The 22754-nt window shown below is 46.1% G+C and overlaps 3 protein-coding genes across 5 annotated transcripts; 1 reads left to right on the plus strand and 2 right to left on the minus strand.

The window, feature by feature from the left end:
- Positions 1 to 917: 917 nt before the first annotated feature.
- akt1s1 (AKT1 substrate 1 (proline-rich)) lies at positions 918 to 5343 on the plus strand. 2 transcript variants are annotated; one of them, XR_013078328.1, is made up of 6 exons: positions 918 to 1063; positions 1544 to 2252; positions 2344 to 2602; positions 2686 to 2769; positions 2844 to 3171; positions 3206 to 5343. XR_013078328.1 is itself a non-coding variant. In XM_076753059.1 (6 exons), exons 2-6 carry the CDS (start codon positions 1860 to 1862, stop codon positions 3670 to 3672), a joined length of 1050 nt encoding a protein of 349 aa, XP_076609174.1. In that variant the 5' UTR covers positions 918 to 1063; positions 1544 to 1859; the 3' UTR covers positions 3673 to 5343. The 2 variants fall into 2 exon arrangements, 1 of the variants encoding a protein (XP_076609174.1); XM_076753059.1 differs by having other exon boundaries at positions 2844 to 3019; positions 3535 to 5343.
- Positions 5344 to 5802: 459 nt separating this feature from the next.
- On the minus strand, positions 5803 to 6965 carry LOC143333839 (tripartite motif-containing protein 16-like protein). Its single transcript, XM_076752202.1, has 4 exons — positions 6953 to 6965; positions 6717 to 6779; positions 6478 to 6617; positions 5803 to 6210 (listed from the first exon to the last, which is right to left on the minus strand). Exons 1-4 carry the CDS (start codon positions 6963 to 6965, stop codon positions 5803 to 5805), a joined length of 624 nt encoding a protein of 207 aa, XP_076608317.1.
- Positions 6966 to 17140: 10175 nt separating this feature from the next.
- On the minus strand, positions 17141 to 21436 carry emc10 (ER membrane protein complex subunit 10). Of its 2 annotated transcripts, XM_076753614.1 has the most exons (8): positions 21303 to 21436; positions 21101 to 21167; positions 20555 to 20667; positions 20159 to 20272; positions 19699 to 19883; positions 19092 to 19185; positions 17881 to 17978; positions 17141 to 17412 (listed from the first exon to the last, which is right to left on the minus strand). In XM_076753614.1, exons 1-7 carry the CDS (start codon positions 21393 to 21395, stop codon positions 17892 to 17894), a joined length of 753 nt encoding a protein of 250 aa, XP_076609729.1. In that variant the 5' UTR covers positions 21396 to 21436; the 3' UTR covers positions 17141 to 17412; positions 17881 to 17891. The 2 variants fall into 2 exon arrangements, with proteins under 2 accessions (XP_076609729.1, XP_076609728.1); XM_076753613.1 differs by lacking the exon at positions 17881 to 17978.
- Positions 21437 to 22754: the final 1318 nt, after the last annotated feature.

Genomic DNA, 22754 nt, shown 5'->3' on the forward strand with positions numbered 1-22754 from the left:
CATATGAATACCATCATTGATATTTCTAAATTTTTATTAAACAACTTTCACTCCACAACATTTATCTAACAGACTCGTTTAATTTTTCTTATTAAAAAAACAAAGTGATCATGTGACCTGTGAGCGGCTGATAGGTGGGCTTCAGGGGGCACGAGGAGGCGGGGTATACACGTGAACGTGCACGAAAACAAGGCGAGTACGAGCCCGCCCACCGAGCAGTCACATGTACAACGTGCGTTCGATTGGAAGTCAGTAAACAGCTGACGTCAGAGCTGCGTCAAGTTAGCGAACACAGAACAGGAAATGAGCCGACGTCATCAGCCTTCGAATTAAAGGGCTTTAATAAATAAATAAATAAACTTTATTCTCTAAATATATTGAGCCGTGTGGCTGTCAGGTTGAGCGGCCCTGCTGTGCTCTGACTGATACACTCTGTAGATTATACCAGCAGCTCCCTGGCATTAATTAATTTGAAGTGTACCAATTAAACACAGTTTGAAGTGTACTAATTAAACACAATTTTTGCTAATACTAATACACACTCCACCTCTGCCTCATCTTGTCACATTGACGTAGACACAACTCTATGCATTAAAAAAACACACTTGTGTATATATATTTATATTGTTATATTTTGTACTTATTTTTAGTAGAACTTCACCAAAACAAATTCCTCTTATGTGTAAAATCGCACTTGGCAATAAAGCTTTTTCTGATTTCTGATCTACTAATGCTTATAGAGAGCAGAGCATGTCATATTTGCTTGAAAATGGCCTCAGACCTCAAACATAGCTTCATTTGCGTTACATTATAATACATTCATCATTTGGATATAAAATCTTCACTCACAGTTTTGTAGCTGAAAAAACGTGTTTATTGCCACGGCTCTTATTTTGAAATTCTCAAGCGGAAAAGCCACTAACGATCCCTGCTAGCTTGCTGCTGGTGTAGAGCCTAGCTGGGGGAGAGAACCCGTTGGAGAAGGCAGAACACGAATGACAAAAAAGAAGTAAAGTTAAGGATTGAGAAACATCTGGCAACGCGGAAGAAAGAAACTGAACAGGTGAGCGAACACCTTCCCTCGTTTCTCTGATTTCTACTTGCGCGTCTCGGCTCCTGCGGAAAGCCTGAAAAATGGAGGTGAAATGTGGTTCCATCATGAGGAGGTTGCACACAACACTGAATAAACAACAAGATCAACAACGGCAGCTGCAGCGAGCGACGGCAGCCGTGCAGAAAAGCCCGCAGCGTGCAGTTTAAAGCGGGGCAGGAGCCAGTGAGGAGCTGGCAGTGAAGCACACAGAGCAGGCTCACCGCTAAGCTACTGAAGCTAACGTCTGTTAGCATAGCTCGGTGTCAAGCAGCTCGTGGAGGTGGTGACGGCTGCGACATCACTGCACAGATGAGTTTAAACAGGTTGTTTTTGGATGTTTATCAGCAGATGTGCGTCAGTCCGAGAGAGAACAAGCGCCTGCTTGCTCTGAGTGACATGTCCACTGTCAGAGTTTTCCAGCTAACCTTGATTTTGTTCTGTTTTTTCCAGGTATCACCAGCAACTTGACAACATCTCTTCTCTCCCCTGGCTCTGCAGTGTGGAAGGACACCACCCTATACATCATATCTTAAAGCCACCCAGTGCCTCGACCTGATCGATCATCATCTCCTCCACATCTTCACCAACGCAAAAAGCAACCATACACCAGCAGGACAGACCACGCAAGCAAAGAGAGACGAACCACAGCTACCAAAGTTATCTGGTGCCCCCTTCTGATTGGTCCAAACCTCGTTCATCAGCATCACTCAGTTATCTCATCACGTCAGTCCATCTCAGAACGCTGTAAACCGTCTTTAGCACCATCATGGCCTCCATCACCCAGTCATCCGAGCCCGAGATCCCAGACAACCACAAAGAGAGCTGGCTGGCGCTACTTTCTGCTGCGGAAGCGTATTGCCAAAAATCTGGCTGCGACCTGGCCATACTCACAGCCTGTAAGAAGTTCCGGCTGTCGGCCGGAGACGGAGACGGGAGGAGGAAACGGGAGAGCGGCAGTGCCTTTCCTAAGGAGTGTGATTTCTCCTACAACGTTTGGGGTCAGGGCTTTCTGGCCGAGTCGGCGCGTCGATACATGGACGACATCGGCGTGCTGCACTCCACCACCATGCTAACAGCCCAAAAGCACACACGCCCGTCGGGGGGAGATGGAGGAACCAAGCTGGTGGTTGACCTGACCTCGGACCCTGGACTCAGAGGGGTGAGTGGCCCACATGTGCTGCACGCTGCGCTGTGATTCTCATTCGGGAGGCTCACATTTGTAATATGGTGGATTTTTGTTGTCGTTTCAGAGCTTTACCGGAGACGGCGGCGTGGGCGGAGTCAGCCCCAACGGCAGACTGTTTTCCCAAAGCTACCCGTCGATCTACAGCTCAGGAGCTGTGACCGGGCAGGGCGGCAACGGCGAGAGGGAACGGGAGAAGGGCGCTCTGGAGGCCGAGCGGGGGAGGCAGAGGTCTGGGATCGTGGACTTGGAGGAAGAGTGTGAGGACGAGGAGGAGGAGGAGGAGGACATGGATGAGAGGAGACCCTACGGGAATGAAAGTGCTGGTGAGGAGCAGCACAGCTGATTTCAGTCTTCTTAAATGCATCGTGTGCTTCGATTCTGAGGATTTGTCGTCGTTTTGCTTCAGGTGTCTTCTCCATGGACGAGGACTCCCTGTCCCGTGACTGTGAGCCGTTCTTTGAGTCCGACGGCGAGGAGGAGAGCACTGACGGTAAGAGTGCGGCGTGCTGACCGAAGGTGGTCCCATCAACGCAGTATCCACATTCACCCCTCTTCCTGTCCTAGGCTCCCTGAGCGAGGATGCCCCTCCGCCGTCGCGCGGCATGGCCATGGGACAGGCGGCGTACTCGTCCCGTCACGCTCACCCGATGGCTCTGGCCCGCTCGCTGCCCGTGTCTGTGCCTGTGTGGGGCTGCCGAGGAACCAGATCCGCTCAAGGAGACAGCAACAGTGGAGAACGGGTGAGAAGGAGGGTCAGATGTTCGGGGGTCTGCACGAGTTAGACAGTCAGCTCCAGCTTTGTGATTACATGAAGGGGGTTCACTTTCATCCTCGTTCCTACAGGATCCTGACAGGGACAAAAGTGCTGAGTTTACAGTGAAGTGATAAAGAGGTAATGAAGATCAAAGAGCGACATTTTTATACAGCGGTCGAATAATTAAGCGAGCTGTTGTTTGTTGTTGTTGTTGTGTTTTGTTGGTGTCAGTTGATCCTGACATGTTTCATGCTGTCGAGACGCCGAGACAAAGAAACCATTCAGCTCTCACCAACCAATGGCCACGCCGGCTCCATCAGTTCATGTGACCTTGAAGGCGTGTGTGACGTGTGTGCGAGGTCGCGTCGGGGAAACATTTCTCATAAATAAGTTTCAGAATGTCAGAGAGAAAAACAGAGCAGATGTAGAAAAAGTCATTTCTGGCCCTTTGCCTGCTCACCTGAGGCGCGTCAGCATCCGATCTCTGTGTCTGTCGTCCAGGTGGGCTGCGCCGACCTGGAGCACATCGCCGCCAGCATGAAGGCCCTGCTGGCGCCCGGAGCCACCGACGGGACTGAAATGTTCGGGGCCCTGCCTCGGCCCCGGCTCAACACGGGGGACTTCTCCCTGAAGCACTGAGAGAGAGCGAGGCGAGCGGAGGGAAAGAGAAAGGGATGGAGGGCGAGAGTCGGAGCGAAGGTCAGAGGTTGTGACGACGGGAGGAGAGCCGGACTGTCTGCCAGGCGTGACGTACCGTATGTGAAACAGCGTAAAAGCTAGAACCTCCGTTTATTTCTCACTAACCAGAATTAACGGCACATGGCTGGAGGAGTAACTGACAAAAAGAAATGTTGAACACTAATAACATTTTCAACACTATGCCCCCCCCGCCCTCCTCGTCACTGCACCTTTCACAACACTAGCTGCTACACATCCCGCAACACTACATTAGGACCTCAAGATGTGTGTGTAGTGAGCCACTGCACTGACCAGCGAGGACGCTGAAACAGGGTTTAAAGTAGTCCAACCGGCACGGCCAATCGTTAATCGGTAGGTGTGTGCTGATTGGTGTGCTTCGGTAAAATTACCTGTGCAGTGATGAGAACTTGGGGGAACAGCGACCTGCACCCGGCTGACCGCTGGCTCCGGTGCTGCATGCTAACGCTAACAGTCACTGTTTTGGGTGATGTTAGCATTATTAGCTCTAAAGCTACATTATCTTGAAGCCGCTCTTCTGAAAAGTGGACAAAAAAAAAAAAACTTAAAGGTAGTTCAACATTTCTTTCCAAGAGTTAAATTAGAAAAACGAAACCTTTATCATGTCTGTGGTTAGCTTAGCTTAGCATAGACTGGAAGCAGAGGGAAACGGCTAGCTTGGCTGTCTCTGCAGCTCAGGAATACACCACGCAGCACCTCCATGGCTGACTAATCAACATGTTCTGTAGTTACTCCTCAATCGGACCACACTAACAGGAATGTAAAATAACCAGCTGTGGTTTTAGGAGGAGTTACATCCTGTAACTCTGTCGTGACAAACAGCAGTTGATCCTATACGCTGCATTCGTGTAAGAAATCCACCTTTATTCAGATGTTAAATCCCTTAAATTAGCTTTTTTTTCAAAGTTACATGCTATAAGCAATTGAACTAAACAACTGTGATCCAAACTGGCTTCCTAAATTAATTCCTTAATTAATCAGTGAGCTTTGAAAGTGAACTTCAGAGGGAGCTAGGCTAGTTGTTTCCCCTGTTTCTAGTCTTTATGCTAAGCTAAGCGCCTCCTGGCTGTGGCTCTTGGCCCTGCTGTTATTTAGCACATCATATGCTAAAGTTTTAGCATGAGGCACTGGAGCCAGTGATGTCTGGACCAGGTCGCCTCTGCATGCTCCTGTTGTTTAGCGGGTAAGTTGACCAACAGGCCAGTTGACATAAAACAATCTCCTCCTTAAAGGGGCAGAAACCAGAGAAATGGTTGACTTAACATGAAGCTTGTGGCTTTTCAAAATGTGAGCGGAGGACACCAGCACCTCCTCATAACATGCCTATTTGTACTTTTACTTTTGCCAATGAATGACTGACTGATAGAATGATTGTAAACTGATACCGAGTTACAGGGGACGGTGGTTTTTTCTTTTTTTTTTTTGCTCCAGATATCTTGTTGAAATGATTGAATGAATGAGAAACTGAGAGAGAGAAAGAGATGGGTTGATTTTGAAAGGAACAAATGTCCATCTCGTACATTTCAAAGACAAATAAATGTTCTGTTAAGTACTTTTACGTTTCAAATAAAGGAGCAACACCAAGAGAAAAAGGCTGGTCATGTTCATGATGTGTGAGGGTGCGGTATCACTAACGGCCTCTAGAGGGCCTCAGCACTCCACTGCACAGGTGACGGGCTTCGTTCGTATGTGCTCGCCTCTGATGTGCAGCGTCACAAAAATAAAGCCTCACCAGTGTTATTACACAACAGCTGGATTTATTGACTACATTCAGCACATAAAAAAACATACAGGCCTGTCAGGAAGCACTCCAGGACATGCAAACCCTTTCCTAAAACCCTAAGTTAAACAATACATAAATAGGTACACAATGATAAATACAACCGTCAGGCATCTTTGGATGTGATATGAAGTAAAGAGGCTTTCTTCATGCATTAGAGAAAGCGAACACAATCACCTCCAACACTTGTTCCCCAAACGCCCCGACCCTTCCCGCCTGACGCCTTCTCAAATTTACACTACTCGACCCTCCTCCTGCTCGACTCCACCGTGTCACTGATCCTTTTTCCGAATCAGGCAGAAGGAATTTGTGCCGATCCAGAACCCGGGGAAAATCTTCTCCTGGATGTTGGCTTTGAACTTGTGAATCAGGCGCACCTCCTTCTCGCCGTCTCTCTCCTCCACCGAGAGGAACTTGATGATGCCGGCGGGCTGGTCGATGTAGATGCCCATGGTGGAGGTCAGGGGGAGCTGGACGTCCACGTTCTCGCCGTTGTGCCAGACTTGGTAGCAGGACCCGGACCAACCGGAGCCCCAGGAGCTGTTGTTCTCCCCGAGGCCGCTGGGCCCTTCCTGGCCCTTGCGGGGGGCGCTCTCGCAGACCAACCCGATCACCACCCAGCCGTCGTAGTCCACCTCCCAGTACCCCCGGTGGCCCAGCAGACTCTCCTTACACAGCACCTAAAGAAGAGAGGAGGAAGGAGGAGGAAGAGGTGTCGGCTACAGTCCTGAGTTAGAAAAACCCCCCAAAATACCCAAAAGTGTTTCTGTAGAGATCAGAGGTGAAAACTCTCTAAATACATTTACTCAGATGCTGTCAGAAAATACATGTTTGACATTCTTTACCTGAGTATTTAGATTTTCGGGTACTTTATACTTCCACTCAAATACTTCTACTTCAATACACTCCACTCACAGGCGTTGGCTGTGATTGGACAGTGTGAGTACCTGAGGTGAGTGTTCGTATCTCTCGGGCCTGTTGGGATAGGGGCAGACGGCGTCCGACGTGCGGGCCACCTTGGCCCCGCCCTCCGAAATCCACAGCAGTTTCTGTGCGGTTTTGTCATCCAGAGTGACGGGAACCCAGTCTGAGAACACATGCAGCAGGAGGTGGAAGCAGAGAGGATGAGTGGAGCGAAAAGAGGAGAAAGGACGTTCAGTGTGTGCTCAGTTTAACGAGGCCTCACATTTCATGAAGTCGGCCCTGGTGTTTGGTTCGGGGACGTTCGGCTCATACGGCGGCAGCGTTTCTGAGGTGGCAGGTGAGAGAATAAGAGAATAAGCTTTAATCATGATAATAACACTGACACGATGCATCTCCTTAACTGAATCTTTGTAAAGACTTCCCTCACGCTGCTCCTCACCTTCTGCGGCGCTGCTGCTTTTTCTCCCTGAAAGACAAAGATGATCCGTCATTTCTCACTTTCCTCTCGCATCGGCCCGTGAAACAAAACATGTGAATGCACAACACTATTCATGGCGGCGCAGTGAACTCCAGCCAGCCGCTTCTCATCTTCCTCCCGCTCCCCCCTCATCAGGGCTCTGTCAGGCTTCCCTATAGTAAATCATCTCCTGCCCTCACCACAGAGCAGATCACAGAGGAGTATGTGTGCTATGTGGGCTCAGCACTGATTCATGAAGTGTCCTCATGCCGGTCGAGGTTCGGGTTTCAACATAAGGAGGCCTGAGGCCAGAGCATATAACGTTAAGGACACACATCAGAGCCACTGACAGCAGGAGTCTGCTTCTAAGAATACGCTTTCTGTATGATGCTGTCACTTCACACCGGGGCATGTTTGTCGGGTTGTGGGCTGGTGTATCATCTCTGTCCGTTTGTTCCTCCTCCAGTTTGTGAGTCACTCTGTCTCCTGACATTCAGAGAAAAACTGCCATCCGGTCCTGGCCGGTCCTGGTCCTGATCCGGCACCCGTCTGCGCAAGCCATCCGCGCTCAAGTTACTGTTTCTCAGATTCTGCACAGACAACTAACTCCTCATCATTCTTCCTCACCTCTCAGACTCTTACATCATCACATTAGCTCGATTGGTGCGTCCTCTGCTATTACCAGAATTAGACAGAACAGCCTCAGTATTCCCGACTCCATGTAAGGCTGCTCCTGACTGTGATGTTCGCGGCCGTGCAGTCAACGCTTTCTGCTTCGTTTAAGACGTATTTGTGTCTCCTAACCGCCAGCAACCAACGATGGTGTACTTTTTTTTTATCATTCTTCTGCATTATCTCGTCATTTCAAAGGCTTTTCTCTTGACTTCAGTTGGACGTACAGGTGGAAAAATGTTAGATTACACTTTTTGGATAAAGCACTAAGTACACGTGCTGTTTTTGTCGCCTTCAAATGTACTTTAGTAATCCTTGAGTACCTCTTGAGTAATACTTGAAGGTACTTTTTTCTAAACGTTAAGTGTACTTAAGTACACAGTGAAAAACAGCATCCAGAATACACTTCTTACCTCACCAGTGCATTGGAAATATATTTAAATATACTTAAAATGAAGTGAAATCAAAGTACTCTTTAATGTAAGTATGCTAACAGGGTACTACACACTGCTATAAAAAGTATTTCTAATTTAGTACACTTTTTAAAAGTACACTTGAGCACAGTTTATAAAACACTTACTTTTTTTAAAGTACTTTGAAATACCACTTTAAGTATTGCAGAATTAGTATATTCATTTTTGATACATTTAAGTAAAATTTTGTGACATCTAGTTTATCTAGTATACGTCAAACAGACTTTAAACAGTAAAAGTGTATTTGTAAAGACTTTTCTGTGTCTAAATTGTCTTTCTAATACACTAAAGTGGACGACTGTCTGACCTGCGTCCTGATGTCTTTGGACCTTTGGCATCTCTGTTAAAATGTGTAATAAAGATCTGCAGGCTTAACCAACGCTGCGTGCAGAATGGAGGCGGATGATTTCAGCATAAAAAGCATTAAATGCACTTTTTCATCCTCTCTGTTCTAACAGCAGCAGTACTCTGTGCGACCTGAGATAATCCTGCACAGCCGATCAGTACGACATGCGCACTGTCGTCCTGTCAAAGCAGCCACATGCTGCAGGAAACATACGTTTACATGGTTTAACCTCTGGAAGTACGTGTGCTCGCCTGCAGCAAACCTGACAGAAAGAACATGGACAGATGTTTTATATTTCAAGGTCATCATGATTTTCATATGTTTTCATTTGAGAAGTAACTGGTAACCATATTAATGTAGTGCAGCAAACGATTTCCCTCTGAAGTGGAGGAATAAAATGGAAACACTCGAGGACTCTGTTACATCCCACCAGTATTCAAGTTATTACTCGGGATCTTAGAGGTTGTGAATAACACACTGAATAGCCCCAGTGAATGCCTGCTGGTCTGTCAACCTCTCCAGCCTTCACGACCCTCGGCTGTGGAGGACGTCAGCAACATAACCATGAGGAGGATAAACGAGAATCTGCTATAACATCTGCATCGTCGCGTGTGATGGTGTGGGCGGCATCGCCTTCCCTGAATCGGGCTGCCCTGTGGGTCTTTTAAGCGTGGCTAATGTGTTGAGGGGTTTCCAGAAGGTGAGGAGGGCCGACTTGAAGAGATCCACAGCTCCTCCTTTACAGTCTGGAGTACTTTGTGCTGTAATTAAAAATCTAAATATGTGCAGTACTGTATGCAGGAGCCCATTATGCGGAATACAATTACCTGACTGGAGCCACTAAGACCAGAAAATTTGATAATGTCCGGGCATGCAGAAATATTAATTGGACGCTACTGAGGATTAGGGTTCAATTACAGAGCAGATTTGTTTGGATATTGTCCACATGTCCTCACTGACCATGTCTGACTTCAAAAGACAGTCTGCACTCATTGTTCGCCCACACTGAGCGGCAGATGGATAGAGCGCATGAGGACAGGAGACTTGGCAGGACGGAGAGGGATAGAATGAAGGTCATGTGGTCGTCATTGGGAATCGGCGGAGCAGAACGACGCTGGTGACAGATCACTTCATCCATCTTTCTTCCCCTCCTCCCATAAAGGAGCACAGCAGGTGAGACAGGGACACGATGAAAGCGAAGCCTCGTGGAACAGTCAAAGCATTAAGAGGAATCAGCGAGGAGATTAGAAGGCAGACGTCTGGAGGAACGCGCCGCCTTAAAGAATTTCATCTTCAAGTCTACAAGATGTTTCTGGCCTCCGTCTGAGGGTAATGAAGCAAACACCTCAAGTAACCCTGGAGTGAGATATCAGGCCGGCGGTCAGCAAGGTGGGCGACTGGAGATACGCCAGCTCTCCCGCTGCTCTGGAGGTTAAACCCATGCGGATGCCTGTCCGCGCTCAGCGGGATCAGCAGGAAATCCCCGCAGAGATAAACAGATAGAAAAGATTGATGACTTGACATCGCAGCGATAGAGACATAGAGGAGACAGAGTGGGATGTAAGAGTGAGGTGTGAGGCATTGAGATATTTGAGGCCAGAGGGGCCTTGAAAAAAGACGCCGCATGAATCAAGGCTGGAATTACAGATGAAAGTCTGGATGAAGCTGTCAGAGTCTGAGCAAAACCCGCAGTGAATGAGCTGCGTGACTCCAAAAGGAGGAAAGACAGATATTTCGGTGTGGATTCACGCCAACGACAGTCCACAAAACATGAGTTTCATCCACCTGAGCACACGTTTTAAAGGACCGAACGGCTCAGCGGGACGCCGCCAGAAGGTCAGCGTCGGATCCCCCGATGCTCCAAGAGGCCTGCTTGTTTTGGACGGGTGCGATGTGGACAGTGTCCCTCCCCAGATTCCCCTCTCAGTGGGACAGAGCTACATAATCTGTGCAGATCAGGTTCAAAACATCCCACTGAGGCAGCAAAAGCAGAAGATCGTGAGAGGAGGATGGCGAGAGACGAGCAGAGGTGGCGTGGGCCCAGACTCATCCCTCTGGTTCCTGTCAAGCCTCATTGGCTGGAGGCCCCGTCAACGATGGGCGTGCATGTGAGCAGGAGATGGGAAGGAAATGAAACACAGAAGGATTCTGGGAAAAGAGGAGAAGCCTTTCCTGCAGGATCCTGCACAGAGCTGCCACATTAAACACGTTATTCAATCATGTTTGGTGCTTTTCACGCAGCCAGTGTTAAGCTAATGACATTAGTTCATTAAACTATCTTTTGATGGCACTAATTCCGTAAGAGGACGTTGAAGTGCAGAGGCTGCGGTGCCATATGTTACATAATGGCAGAATCAAGCAGCCATTTATAAGACCAAGATGGGCTTTTACATTTTGGGACATGAATTACTGTGCAGCATTTCACACTTCATTACTGAGGCCGCCAGAGGAGGGATTAGTAACGTTTGGGCTGGGAGATGTGAGGGGGGCTGAGGGGGGTCTGAGTTATGGCAGATATTATGGAATGGGTAACACTGAGCATGGATTAGAAATATCTAAAAACAGGAGGCGGGGGGGGGGGGGTAGAACTTCTACCTGCAGCAGTGACAGAAAAGACCGAAGCGATGTAACGTTGTAGGGACAGAAACAAGAAAGACAGGCAGAAATCAAAGCTGTGAGGGTTCAGATGAGGATGAAACAGTCGGCGAGCGCACACGTGCAGGAGAAACGGCCCAGCAGACGCTTTTCTATACACCCTGTTGGCATGATCAATGGGCCAAAGAAAACTGGCAGAATCCAAGGTGAGGAAGGATGTTTGGCTCGGGGACGACAGAGGGATGATCAGCTCGAGGTCATTTAACAGCCTCAAATAAACAACATACGGAACACATAATAAATTGGTAATGAAAGACTTTGACAAGCAATACGTAAAGTTTCACCTGCTAACAAAACAGCCTGCATGATTACTGATGCCGTCTCCACGTGACATGTGGACTTTTACAAAGACGACGTTGAACAACGGGAGAGAAAATAAGAACAAAATGAAAGAAGCTGTCATTTTTAGGTGCATTTCAGTGTGAAAGAGACGGTAAAAAGCTTTGAACTCTGACTGAAGTTAGAAGCTGAACTTTGAGTTTAGAGGCCACTTGGTACCGAACAATCAAACAAACAGCAAAACGAGCAAACATCACAAACTTCACTCAGACTCAGCACACGCCTGCTCGGAAATGGAACCTGCTCCTTATTTGATGTAGCTCTAAACACTTATTGTAAAATAGTTTCACCCTCACGGCCTGATGTCCCTCACAGGCCCCCGTTCAGGTGAAGATGGCCTCTTACCTGCTTTCTTGGGCACAGGCATGACTCCCTTTGTGCTCGGGGTGCTGTTGGCATCAAACGAGGCTCGTGTCTTGCGATGGTGCCCGTGCGTCTCTGGGGGGTCGCTTTTATTGACTTCCAAATGAGTGGGGAGGGGGCGAAAATGAGTGGGAGGGGGAGGGGGGTGCATAAGTTTTGGTTGGATGTAATGGCTACCCAAAGGGCCGGTCCTGTCACATGAAACTCCTGATCCTTTTCTAGGGATCGGATAGATGGAGACGAGCAAATACCCAGTATATCCAAGTACGGACGCTCATTTACATACACATGGACTGAGCATGTGCGCGAGATGTGATGTGTTTTGACGATGAGGACGGCGAAGGTGGGGCCCACGTTTCTGGAGTGTATTTCTAGAGGTTTTGGTGCCTTGGTGGGTATCATATATGTACACTGCATAGTGTTTTGTCGCCTAAGCAACATGGCGACCTTTGACCCAAGACTGAACTGCAACTTAAACCGACCCTGACATGACTTAAAGGTGTTTGTTTCTGTATGGAAGAGCGGGGGGAAGTCAGTATTTAAAATGGCAGCCAGCTACTCATTGGAGAGCTGTCGTCGATCCCAGATGCCATCAATCAGCAGCTGCTGGAGGTGCAGGCTGGCAAAGAACTTGGGGTGAAGTGCACTGAACTGCTGATGTGGTCAGAGCTTGAAAATAACAGCTTGTAACTGGCGCAGATGTTGCTGACATTGCTTTTCGGTCGTCTCAAGTAACTCCTCTTAATTGAGCACACATTAATTTGTAATGACCGTGTTTGAGCTGTCATCGTTCCGGCCTTCGTCTCCCACATGTTACACTGACATTAAACCAGAAGTAAAAGGATCTTACATCTAAGTCAGGTTGGAAAGTAATTAAACATTAAATTATATTTTCGCGACCTGATATGCTTTAATATTCTTTAATTCGTGTGTGATTTTGCATTTTCTTCTTTCCCTGTAAAGCTCTTTGTGATCTTCAGTTTTATTGGATGCTAAATTAAGGTTTGTCTTCTTCTTCCATTACCTTTATTGGAGCAGCGCAGCCTAAAGTAAAATTCTGAATGTGCTAAAGTAATAATATTCTCTGTGGAGGCCGAAAAGATTCGACTTTTTTAATCTTCCGTGCACATGTTATTATCTTACTGCTATGAGATATGGATCCATGTCTGTGCGCACAAGATAAAAGATGTCATCCTTCAGGATTCTGGAGGCTGCGTAACTTTCACTTCAAGTTCACGTCTGTAAATGTGTCTTTGTCTGCAGTCTTATCATTCAATATGAAGCAAGTAACAGTCCAACAAATGCATGAATTTGCAATAATCTTAAATATTTGCAAACATGCCTGAGATGCAGAAAGACCCCTAAGTTTTAAGGATTTAATGGTACACGTTAAAACATAAAACAGCTCTTTTTGGATGTTAACACACGCTATCATGTGGTGTTTATGTCATTTCTGTTGCTTGCAGTGAAAATATAATGGTTAAAATATATATAGTTACAAGTATAAGTACTGCATTCAAAGTCTTATGTTAAAGTATTTAAGCATTATGTGCAAATATACCAAAAAGTAACAGTATTCATGGGCCAGAATGGCTCCTTTCAAATGTTTTGTCATTATATAACTGATATTAGATGTACTGTCAGCAGCTTTTCACGTTGTTTTCAAGATGGTTGAAAAGGGACTAGTTGTAGATTTAAGTACAAATATGTGAGCGTTGTACTTTGGTGCAGTATCGGCCTCTGAAAGGATCCGCTCTCATCTGCAGGCTGAGGGCAGCACAAATCGAAAGGCAGGCCAAAATGCCTCTTTCTCCTCCATCAGCAGCCACAGGCAGTAATAAACGTATTAAGTTGTCTGAATTCTGGAATTAGGAGGTTTCTCCTTCAGGCAGGGAGTCGAGAGCGAGCCTGTGGGCCTGCAGGGCGTCCTCAACCGGCAGGTCTTCATTGATACAACGAAAGAGGAAATAACTCCCCGTCACGACAAAGTGGCTCGCTGCTATCAGAAGAAGAATTTTAATGAAATGTAACGACCCGCTTAGCGCCGGCTCCTATAATACCAGATATGCTGCGTGCAAGGCATGAAAACAAATTTCAACACCTGCTGCTTACTGCTGTCAGTGAGTGGGCTTGAATATTACTGCATCATGACCTTCGGGCGTGTTTAGGATCACTATGCACCACATCATACACTCAGCCATCACTGTGTAATATCCCCAGTGTACATTACCACCTAGCTTGGCTAATACATGTCCTCTCATGTTACTGCGTTACATGCTAACATGATGGCACTATGGTGAAATGTATAGCATGATAGGGCGAGAGGGATACAATAAGTGTAAGGCTGCAATCTGCTCTGCTGGGATGCTTTTCAGGGATTGTCAAGACTTCAGCCTTGTAGTTTTCTTGGCTCTTTTGATTGACAAGGCAGCTGCTTCCTCCTTCTCGCTTCCCTGTTTTGTCCACGTGCACGTCGGTATGAACGCCGTGGAGTGTGTTTATCCCAGAGTGACTGAAACAACTGTTGTTTATTACGTAATGTGCGTTATTATGAGTGGTGGAAGAAGAATTCGGGTGTTTTATTTCATCAAAAGTACCAATGCAGCAACGTAAAAATACAAGTCAGAGTCCTGTATTTGAAATTCTTCTGCAGTAAAAGTGTCAGCTAAATGTACTTAAACTGGCCTTGACTGATATATTATCACTCATAATGTATTAGATTGTTAATGTAGATACATGAAAACATAAGCAGCTTTTTATCATCACGCTGGTCAAGGTGGAACTAGGTGAATCTGAGAGCTCATAAAAATGATTCATGGGAGATGAAAGAGGAAAAAATGAATTCCTGCTGGAAAGATTTTTTGGATTCGACTCTGAATGTTTGCTGTTTTTGTAAAAATATCAAGTATTCTCCCATTTTAAGGCCTCAGAGCATAATTTAAATTGAGCCATGTGAGAAGTTTTGGCGTACAAGTACCTCAAAATACTCCCCACCGCTGACGGTTCCTCCTGAGAGCACAGCAGCTCTGAGGGGCAGCGTTTTGATCCGCGATGCCGTCGAGCAGATAAAGCTAATTCTTAGTTCAGATTTACAGTCGATCTTGGCCGAACGTCTTAAACAAACCGTGCATGGTTAAAGCGTCCAGATTTACAATGTGAAAACGACAGGCCAAAATCAACAGGCCCCTCACAGGTTTACTGCAACATAAACCTTGTAGCTGCTCCTAAATCATGGGATGTAATAAGAGGGGCGACATCGGAGGTCTTCAAGTGACTGAGAGTCTTGAGATTTATGAGTAACTGCTGCAGAAGCGGCAGCCTGTTTCATGTATGTAATCTGCCCTCTCCTCCTCAGCACCCCCCGCGCTCATGTTTTCCTCTGCAGCGTTTCTCTGTTTTATATCGTTCACCTGTGATCAAAACCACGTGAGCGCCTGGATTTCATGCCAATCAGTTATTACAGCTTTACATAACGTTTGATCGATAAGTCACATTGTTCACAGGCCGTTTTGAAATGATTCACAGCTTCTTCTGCATTTTAGCTTGTACGTACATCACCTGGATGGACGCGGAGGGACATTCTCTGCATTCCTTTATGACACGACAGGAAGAGTGCTTCAGAAAGTGATTGGTGCAGCCGCCAGTGATCCTGCCACCGGCTACTTTAACCGTGATCTAATTCAACACAGTGATTAAACCAAGCTTGCATAATGACTTAAAGCTCAAGTGAATACTTAAAGTGTGTTTATTGAAGGGCTGCGGTGAGTTCAGCAGCACCGAATCCGCTGAGAATCAACAGCCGTCTCTGCAGGCCGATGCAGGAGGTGGAACATGTAGCAGCTGATGACGTCCTCTGGAGCTGGTGGATACCAAAACGGAGCTTAATGGAGACCAAATATCGGCCTTAGAAGCTCCAGTGTGCAGGATTTAAAGGGATCTATGGGCAGAAATTAAATATTCAGAGTCGTGTTGTCTGCGTTTCCCTTCACTCGTCTGTTCTGCTCTTGTTGAAAGCAGCGTATGTTTATGTGGGGCCTCAACGCAACTGCAAACACATACGGCCTGATCCACGTTCCCAGAGATCACAGCGGCCATGTGTCTCCGTGTCAGCGTCCCCCAGCTTCCTGGTACATGGGCGTACATCACGGCGCGTGCTGAAAGGCCTCCCCTGATCCATTAGTGTTTGTGCTGAAAGTAAAATCCCACACACGCAGCTGAGACTGGGCTTTTAAGGTGGAATGGAAACATGCCTCCATGCTACTCTGATGATATCACATGAAGACACCGGCCTCCCTCTTTGTCATCTGACAGAAGCGGATCTCTTTACAAACTGATGACTTCTGCCGCCCGGCTCACCGCAGACTCTCCTGTTTCCCTCAGCTGTCGTAATCGCCTTATTTCTCATGTTGTACAGCAAAGATGGCAAGAGGAGGCGAGTGAAAGGCAGCCGCGGAGCCGGCCGGCGCGCTCGTGAGGCTCGGCGGGTCTTTCTGAGAAAGGCCTGGCTGGTGATTGGACGGGGGCAGAGGGCACCGAAGTGTTGAAGCTCAACGCTGAGCCTCCTAAAATAAGAGGATATTCCTCACAGCCGGACACGGACTAAAAACAGCCGGACAGACCGACTGACGTGAGGAAGAGGGGAGGCCATGTTGACACAGGGTTTTTGGGACATTCTGTCTCTGAAGCCGTGTTGTTTTGAACGCGTGATCTCCTCCTGACTCATGAGTATAAATACACAGACAGGTTTCAGGATGATGGAGCAAAGACTCAGATATCCCCCAAAATGGCTGCAGCCAGGCCTGTGGGCAGACTTCACTTTGGATCGGACCGCCTGCCGATGCTGAGCCGCTGTCTGCCTCCATGTTTCAGAGGAGCTGGCTTTAGCAGGATTTCAGATTTCAGGGTTTGCTTTTGATCTTGCATTTAAATCACTAATAAAAAAACACGTTTCCATCTTAAAAGCACGTCGTAAATGCTATTTTTTATTCTTTATATAAGATTTTACTATATATTAATTTCATATATAAACAGGATTTACTGAACGCCGTTAACAGGATGCCTGGATGGTAAAGGATTAAACTGCTGAGAGCTTTTCCAGTTCAAACGTGGGAAACCAGTGAAGGAAACCAGTCAGACCCATTAGGATATTTATTTATTTATTTTTTTCTTTACTGGAATTAGACTGGACCATTTAGAATAAAAGTGCATTTTGTTTGTATCATCCTTGAGGTGAGCCACCTCCTGCTGACTTTAATAAGTTTATACTTAAACTTTATTCATTTGCATTAAATAAAAGTTTTTCTTCCATGGAAAAAGACTTTTGCACTTTAATGAGTTCTGAGTCTGGCTGAGAGCAAAGAGTGACAAACAGAAACGTCAGGTCAAGTAATAAATACTTTATTTTCACATTAGTATTAAAACGCAGAATATCTCGTCTTCACTGTACAAGTTCAAGTCGTGTGTGTGTGCATTCATCCTCATTAAACAGCATTATGTACAGCGAATAAAAACTTTTACTGTTCAGTGAACGTAAAGAACACGAAGAAGCTGCTGATCATCGGCCGCCTCCATTGGCTGCTCCGCCGCCGCCGCCCGATTGGTCCTGAGCGCCCGACATCATCAGGAAGAGAACGAGGGGCACGATGTACATCCACTGCAGAAGAGGAGAGCAAAGGGAAGTAAACACGAGGACGTCTGTCTGCAGGGCAGCAGATTCAAGTGTAATCACGAGGACTTTTCAACAGTTCCAGATTGGTCATCCCAGATTAGCTTCAATTTATTTTCTGAACAGAAGAAGAAAAGAGGACAAGTGGGTGAGAGACTGTGGAATGAAGAAGAAATCTCAGGGCCAAACACCAAACACATCCTCAGAATATCCACCCAGACCACTTAGATTTAGGATTTCTTGATGGTTCAGCTTCATCATTCAGAGCACTTTGGATTAAGAAAATCGGAGCTTTGCATCTATCAGTCTGAAATGTGTGTGGCATTGATCCTGGAAAAAACAGAGGGGGGAACGGGGGTGGGTGGGTTTCAGTTAGTCAAACGGTTTAGGTGTTAAACACACAACGGGACAGAGGAGGAAGGGGGACAGAACGAGCCACAAGTAAGAAAACAGTACTTCAGTGGGAATCAGCTCTGCTCTCTTCCTCCCCCTGCTGGGGGCTGTGCTGAATTGGTGACCATGAGGAAGATGGCACCTCCCAGAATCAAATACCACTGGAACACAGCACAGCACCAAGTCAACACACGGTCTTTGAATGCAGCACAGCACAGAGTCAACACAGGTCACTGAACACAGCAAGGTGCACATAGCAAAACAAGACAGGGAGATCATAACAGAGCTCAGAGGAGGCCAAGCGACAGGACACGAGAGCGGGTTCTCCGAGGGAACGTGTGAGAACACGGAGCTGGAGCGGAGAGGCCGACAGCTCCGAAAGACAAGAGGACTGAGGCTCACTGCTGCGTTCAAAACAGGACGGATGCCCATGTTTAAAACTGAGCTTCAGCAGAGTAATGTTGGATGACGAGTCCTGGCTTCACTTCAAGGCGGGGGGGGGGGGGGGGGGCATGGCGGCCCAGAGCTGAGTCCCAGACCACGACGAGGACTGTGGGTGCTTTCAGGTCCAACCTGTTTGTTTCAAACTATGTGCGGGCCCCTCATATGGGGCCAATTCCAAATGGTTTATGGTGTGAAAGCAAAGCGGTGTGAGAGGAGATTATAGGAGTTCAGCGTAGATTTACAAACTAATAAACTATTAAATGATTCTTCTCCTTCTTTGTCCCGTCTGTCTGTTCGTCACCTCATGATACACGAGGTGCTTTCGCCTTCTTGACTGATGAAGCTCATAATCAGTTACTACTTCCTGGGATCTTCGTAAAGAAGATAAATAAAGACATCAGCGTGAACTGCGTCAGTCAGCAGAACTTTAATTTCTCTTCGTGACTCCACGTCAAACTGTCCAATCAGTGACGGAGCAGCAAAACCAAACTTGATAACGAACTGGAACAGAAGTCAACGGCAACAACGCATCTTTTTTAACTACAGGTGTGAAAACACAGTGAAACAGGACTGGAGTCTAAATCTAAACAGGGAGACATTTTAGGAAACGTTCAAACTTTTCCACCATAATATCGGCAAATGGAATAAAAGAGCTCCAGTGCTAATGTGCCCTTTAATGTGCTGCATGTGTAGAAAAAGTTGTGGGTCTGATGGAGCAAAACAACGATGAGCTGAAGAGGCATTTTCATGGTTAACTACATTACGATCATCAGAGCCCAATCACCAAAGGCTGACAGTATGTTTAGACGCTGCGTTTTCAGAGTACTCACATATTTAGCAAAGAAGGATTTCTGCTCTTGTGGATTCTTCCCTTTCTTCTCAGATTCCTGTTCCATGCGCTCAAGGAACAGAGCCGTCTCAGGTCTGCAAGAAAGCCGGCGATTAGTATTCAAACAAACCCAAAACAGAGAGACCATCTGAGAGGCAGGAAACACAGGGAGGCTTGTTCTACCTGTGAAAGGATGCAAGGCTGAAAATGAAGCAAATATAACTGAACCAAAGACATCTGAGACAAAGCTTCCCGAGAGAGTTTCACTAATGCACCAACAGTGGTGTGGATGTATGTGCTACTGTCAGCAGTCCAGCTCGATCAAGTTGTTGAGATCGGACTGAGGAAACGCTAAATGAGAACCAGGTAACAAAGGAAATGAAATCAGAGGAAACAGGTGTGTAATAGAGGGAATGCTGCTAACGGTAGCTTTCCTTGTGTCTTTCTGTCGCTTACTTCCAAAACAAACGCAAGAGATAGCCAGACCAAGATCTTTCCAACAGGAGACGGTGGAAACACTACCGCTTCTGTCCACAGGGGTCGCCAAAGTCAACACAAAATGAAAGTTTCTTGCGGTTTCTTTTACAAACACATAATGTGGGACTGACCCTGGCGCATTAACAGGAGCCATGACGCTGAGGGTGGTGTTGAAGACCTCCAGATCGACCTCATCCTCCACCTCGGTGCCCCTGCAGGCCCCGGGTATCGTCACGATGGAGACACCAATCAGGTAGCCAGAGACGTCGGAGTGGAGGGTGATGACGTCGCTCAGATGGGACTCAACCATGGCACACTGAGCATCAGAGGAGAGAGTCACAGCAACTGATTAGTAGTAGTAGTAGTAGTTTAATCAGTTCAACTGATTAAATCAAAATTACACAAACAGGTAACTTGGTTTTTAAATTACACTAAAGAGCGACATTGAAAAGAACTATTCAGTGATTCAGTCCTGTTAATGACTCATATTTTACAGACAGCAGGTAGATTTCTCAAACTCTGATGAAACTCCTCAGGTACTAATACTCTCTCTGAAGTTTATTTCCTGGCGAAGGCGAGTGAAATACGTACAGCTCTGACAAATGCTGTGAGGTAACCGTCCATCTGCCGCTCTGTCTGTCTGTCTGTCTGCAGGGAGACACGAGGCACTCGGATCCTGTACAGACCGTCCACTGCAGCCACTTCCTGTGGAGTCATCCCAGTTCAAAACAAACACGTCAGACATGCAGGTTCAACGCTGATCACACTCAAATCCTTTTGAACGACCTCTGGCTCTGTGATCAAGGATTTTGTGTCTATTAGTGTCATTACAAGCAGCCTTTTTGACCTCTGGCTGTCCACGAGCACAACATGTCCAAACAGAAGTTATATCACTGAAAAAGGAGGAAACACACCATCTCTGTGTGGCTTTATTAATCTCTTTTTAGACACAGCTACAGTAAGCTTATTAATCCTATCAGACTTCACCTTCAGTTTGGTTCTGTCTTCCTCAGAGAGCTGGTTCTGGGTCAGTGAGATGCCGGGCTCCCTTCCAGCTTTCAATACCAGGGCTCCCCGTACCCGAAACTTTGCTACATCATCTGGGACAAGAAGGACAACAGACAGTAAGAACACAACAGGCAGCATGACTGGAAAGCACTAAATGCAGCTAAAGTAGTAAACTATCATGGCAGACCGAGAGGGAAGAATGCCTCATCGGTGAACTGAGTAACTGAAAATGTCAATATAATGTGAATAAAACGTTGTTGCTGATTACTCTGCAAGCCGAATTTCATAGAACACGTTGGCAGTTCTCAAGATCACCACTTCTGTTGAGCCAGGTGAGTAAATTTACCGATACATGAGAAAAAAATTTAGGTGACAGATTTTTGAATGAAGTTTGGTGCGTAGCGTTCTCCATTCGGACATGGCGTTATCGTTGAAAGCTAAAGGCTGCTCAGCTAGCTTAACAGCATGGGCAATAACGTATTATACAGGATAATAATAAAAAAAATCACGAGAACACTTTCTCACCGACTTCAAATGAATGTTCAAGAGGAACGGAGAAACCACTAAATTCAGTGTCCATGGCATCTCCAACCTGATGACAAACAAAAAAAATCTACAGTTAGCCTTCACAGGGTCATAGCTAATGCTAATTAAAATGCTAACAGGTGCAACTTCCTCTTAACCATCGTCAAATGCTGGGATTAAATTCAAACGGTTTCACCCTTACCCTTCTGCCGTTGTTACAGCATACAAAATTCGTGCATACGACAAACAAAACGGCCGAAACAACCGCAATTTTAAATTGTAGTAGACGTGCCATTTTGACAGAAACGGGCACCGGAAGACGAAGTCAAGCTTACTAAAACAACATCTGAACTTCCGGAGATTTTTTTTTTTTCATAACAAAAGTCTATAAAATACATGCAAAAAGGACATGTAAGTCGTACCTATTCTTTTTTTTTCTTTGACTTTTTTTCTTATCTATTTAGCAGAGTTTTAAAATGCCCATTTATAGTCCACCCAACAAGAACAAATTATTATAGTTCCTTACTTTCCCTTTAAAATTATGCCTAACTGCTTTAGAAATGCATCACAATGTTTTGAGTTTCAACAAACATGATTGTTTTAGGCTTCAAAACACACGCGCACACACACACACACAGAGGGAGAGAGAGAGAGAGAGAGAGAGGGAGAGACAGACTTAATTTGTGTATGCTGAGCAGTTTAAGATATGTACTGACCTACTTACATGCAGGTTATTTATGCATACCTCAATATCAACTTTCTTTACTTTTGACTTGGTCTGTTTCTGAATGTGTAAATGTTGTCATTTGCTGTGCCAGAGCTGCTGCACAGAAACAGTATTTGGTCTTTGAATTCATATTTTTAGAATCGGGGTATTTACAGTAGTTTTCCAGTCTGTTGGCAGGATGCAGCTAATGAACCGGGTCTGTGTGTGTGTTGCTGTCTTGTAACATGTCAGCAGCAATTTCTTGTTCAATTTCTCGTTCTTGGTGAATTAAAGACGGTTTGATTTCTATTTTGGGTTGTCTAAATTTCAGCTTAGTGTTGCTCTATATTTCGGCACAGACGGTTGTGACAGGATGAATAATTTACCCAAAAGGCAAATCGAATCTTTTCAATCATATCTTTGTTTTTGGACAGCTGAGTGTGCCTTTATATTTAGAGAATTACCCACTGTAAAATATGTAGAGGATGAATATTTAACATCAGCAGTTTAATATCTGTCAGCCTAAACACACACCACTTCACTCTCTTTGATATTATAAAAGCAGTACTGTACCCTGAGCTGAATGTATGAGGACCTGTTGTGAATGTTAATCAGCCCTTGATTCTGGATGCACTGACACATCGTGGACCAGCAGAGGCTGCTAACAGACCAGGAAAGACCCTCAACCTTCCTCTCACCCCCACCCCTTTCCAAAAGCCTCTAAAAGTGCCATTTTATCAGCTGAATAATAAATGGTTATGTCCTGTGATGAAGCGGGCGGTTCGTGCTTTGAAACTCTTTAGTCAGCGTTCTACCTCAGTTTTATTTACCTCAACGTCCTTTAAAGGAGCAGATCTGAGCTGAATCACAGAAAACTGCAGCTGCACCGATCTCACGACCCGGATCAGAATCTGATCTTCACACTGTGCCTTCATCCAGCCGGGACGG

This window comes from Chaetodon auriga, chromosome 16, assembly GCF_051107435.1.
Source record: "Chaetodon auriga isolate fChaAug3 chromosome 16, fChaAug3.hap1, whole genome shotgun sequence".
Classification (NCBI taxonomy): Eukaryota; Metazoa; Chordata; class Actinopteri; order Chaetodontiformes; family Chaetodontidae; genus Chaetodon; species Chaetodon auriga.

Bases quoted from the DNA above. Each gene is read 5' to 3' on its own strand.
- akt1s1 (XM_076753059.1), top strand. From the start codon at position 1,860: ATGGCCTCCATCACCCAGTCATCCGAGCCCGAGATCCCAGACAACCAC. The intron at 2,770-2,843 runs GTAAGAGTGCGG...TTCCTGTCCTAG, and splicing joins CGAGGAGGAGAGCACTGACG to GCTCCCTGAGCGAGGATGCC. The intron at 3,020-3,534 runs GTGAGAAGGAGG...TCTGTCGTCCAG, and splicing joins ACAGCAACAGTGGAGAACGG to GTGGGCTGCGCCGACCTGGA.
- emc10 (XM_076753613.1), bottom strand. From the start codon at position 21,395: ATGGCACGTCTACTACAATTTAAAATTGCGGTTGTTTCGGCCGTTTTG. The intron at 20,668-21,100 runs GTGAGAAAGTGT...TTCTTGTCCCAG, and splicing joins TGAACATTCATTTGAAGTCG to ATGATGTAGCAAAGTTTCGG. The intron at 20,273-20,554 runs GTGAAGTCTGAT...ATGACTCCACAG, and splicing joins AAGACAGAACCAAACTGAAG to GAAGTGGCTGCAGTGGACGG.
- LOC143333839 (XM_076752202.1), bottom strand. The intron at 6,618-6,716 runs GTGAGGCCTCGT...ATGTGTTCTCAG, and splicing joins CAGGGCCGACTTCATGAAAT to ACTGGGTTCCCGTCACTCTG. The intron at 6,211-6,477 runs GTACTCACACTG...TCTCTTCTTTAG, and splicing joins GATACGAACACTCACCTCAG to GTGCTGTGTAAGGAGAGTCT.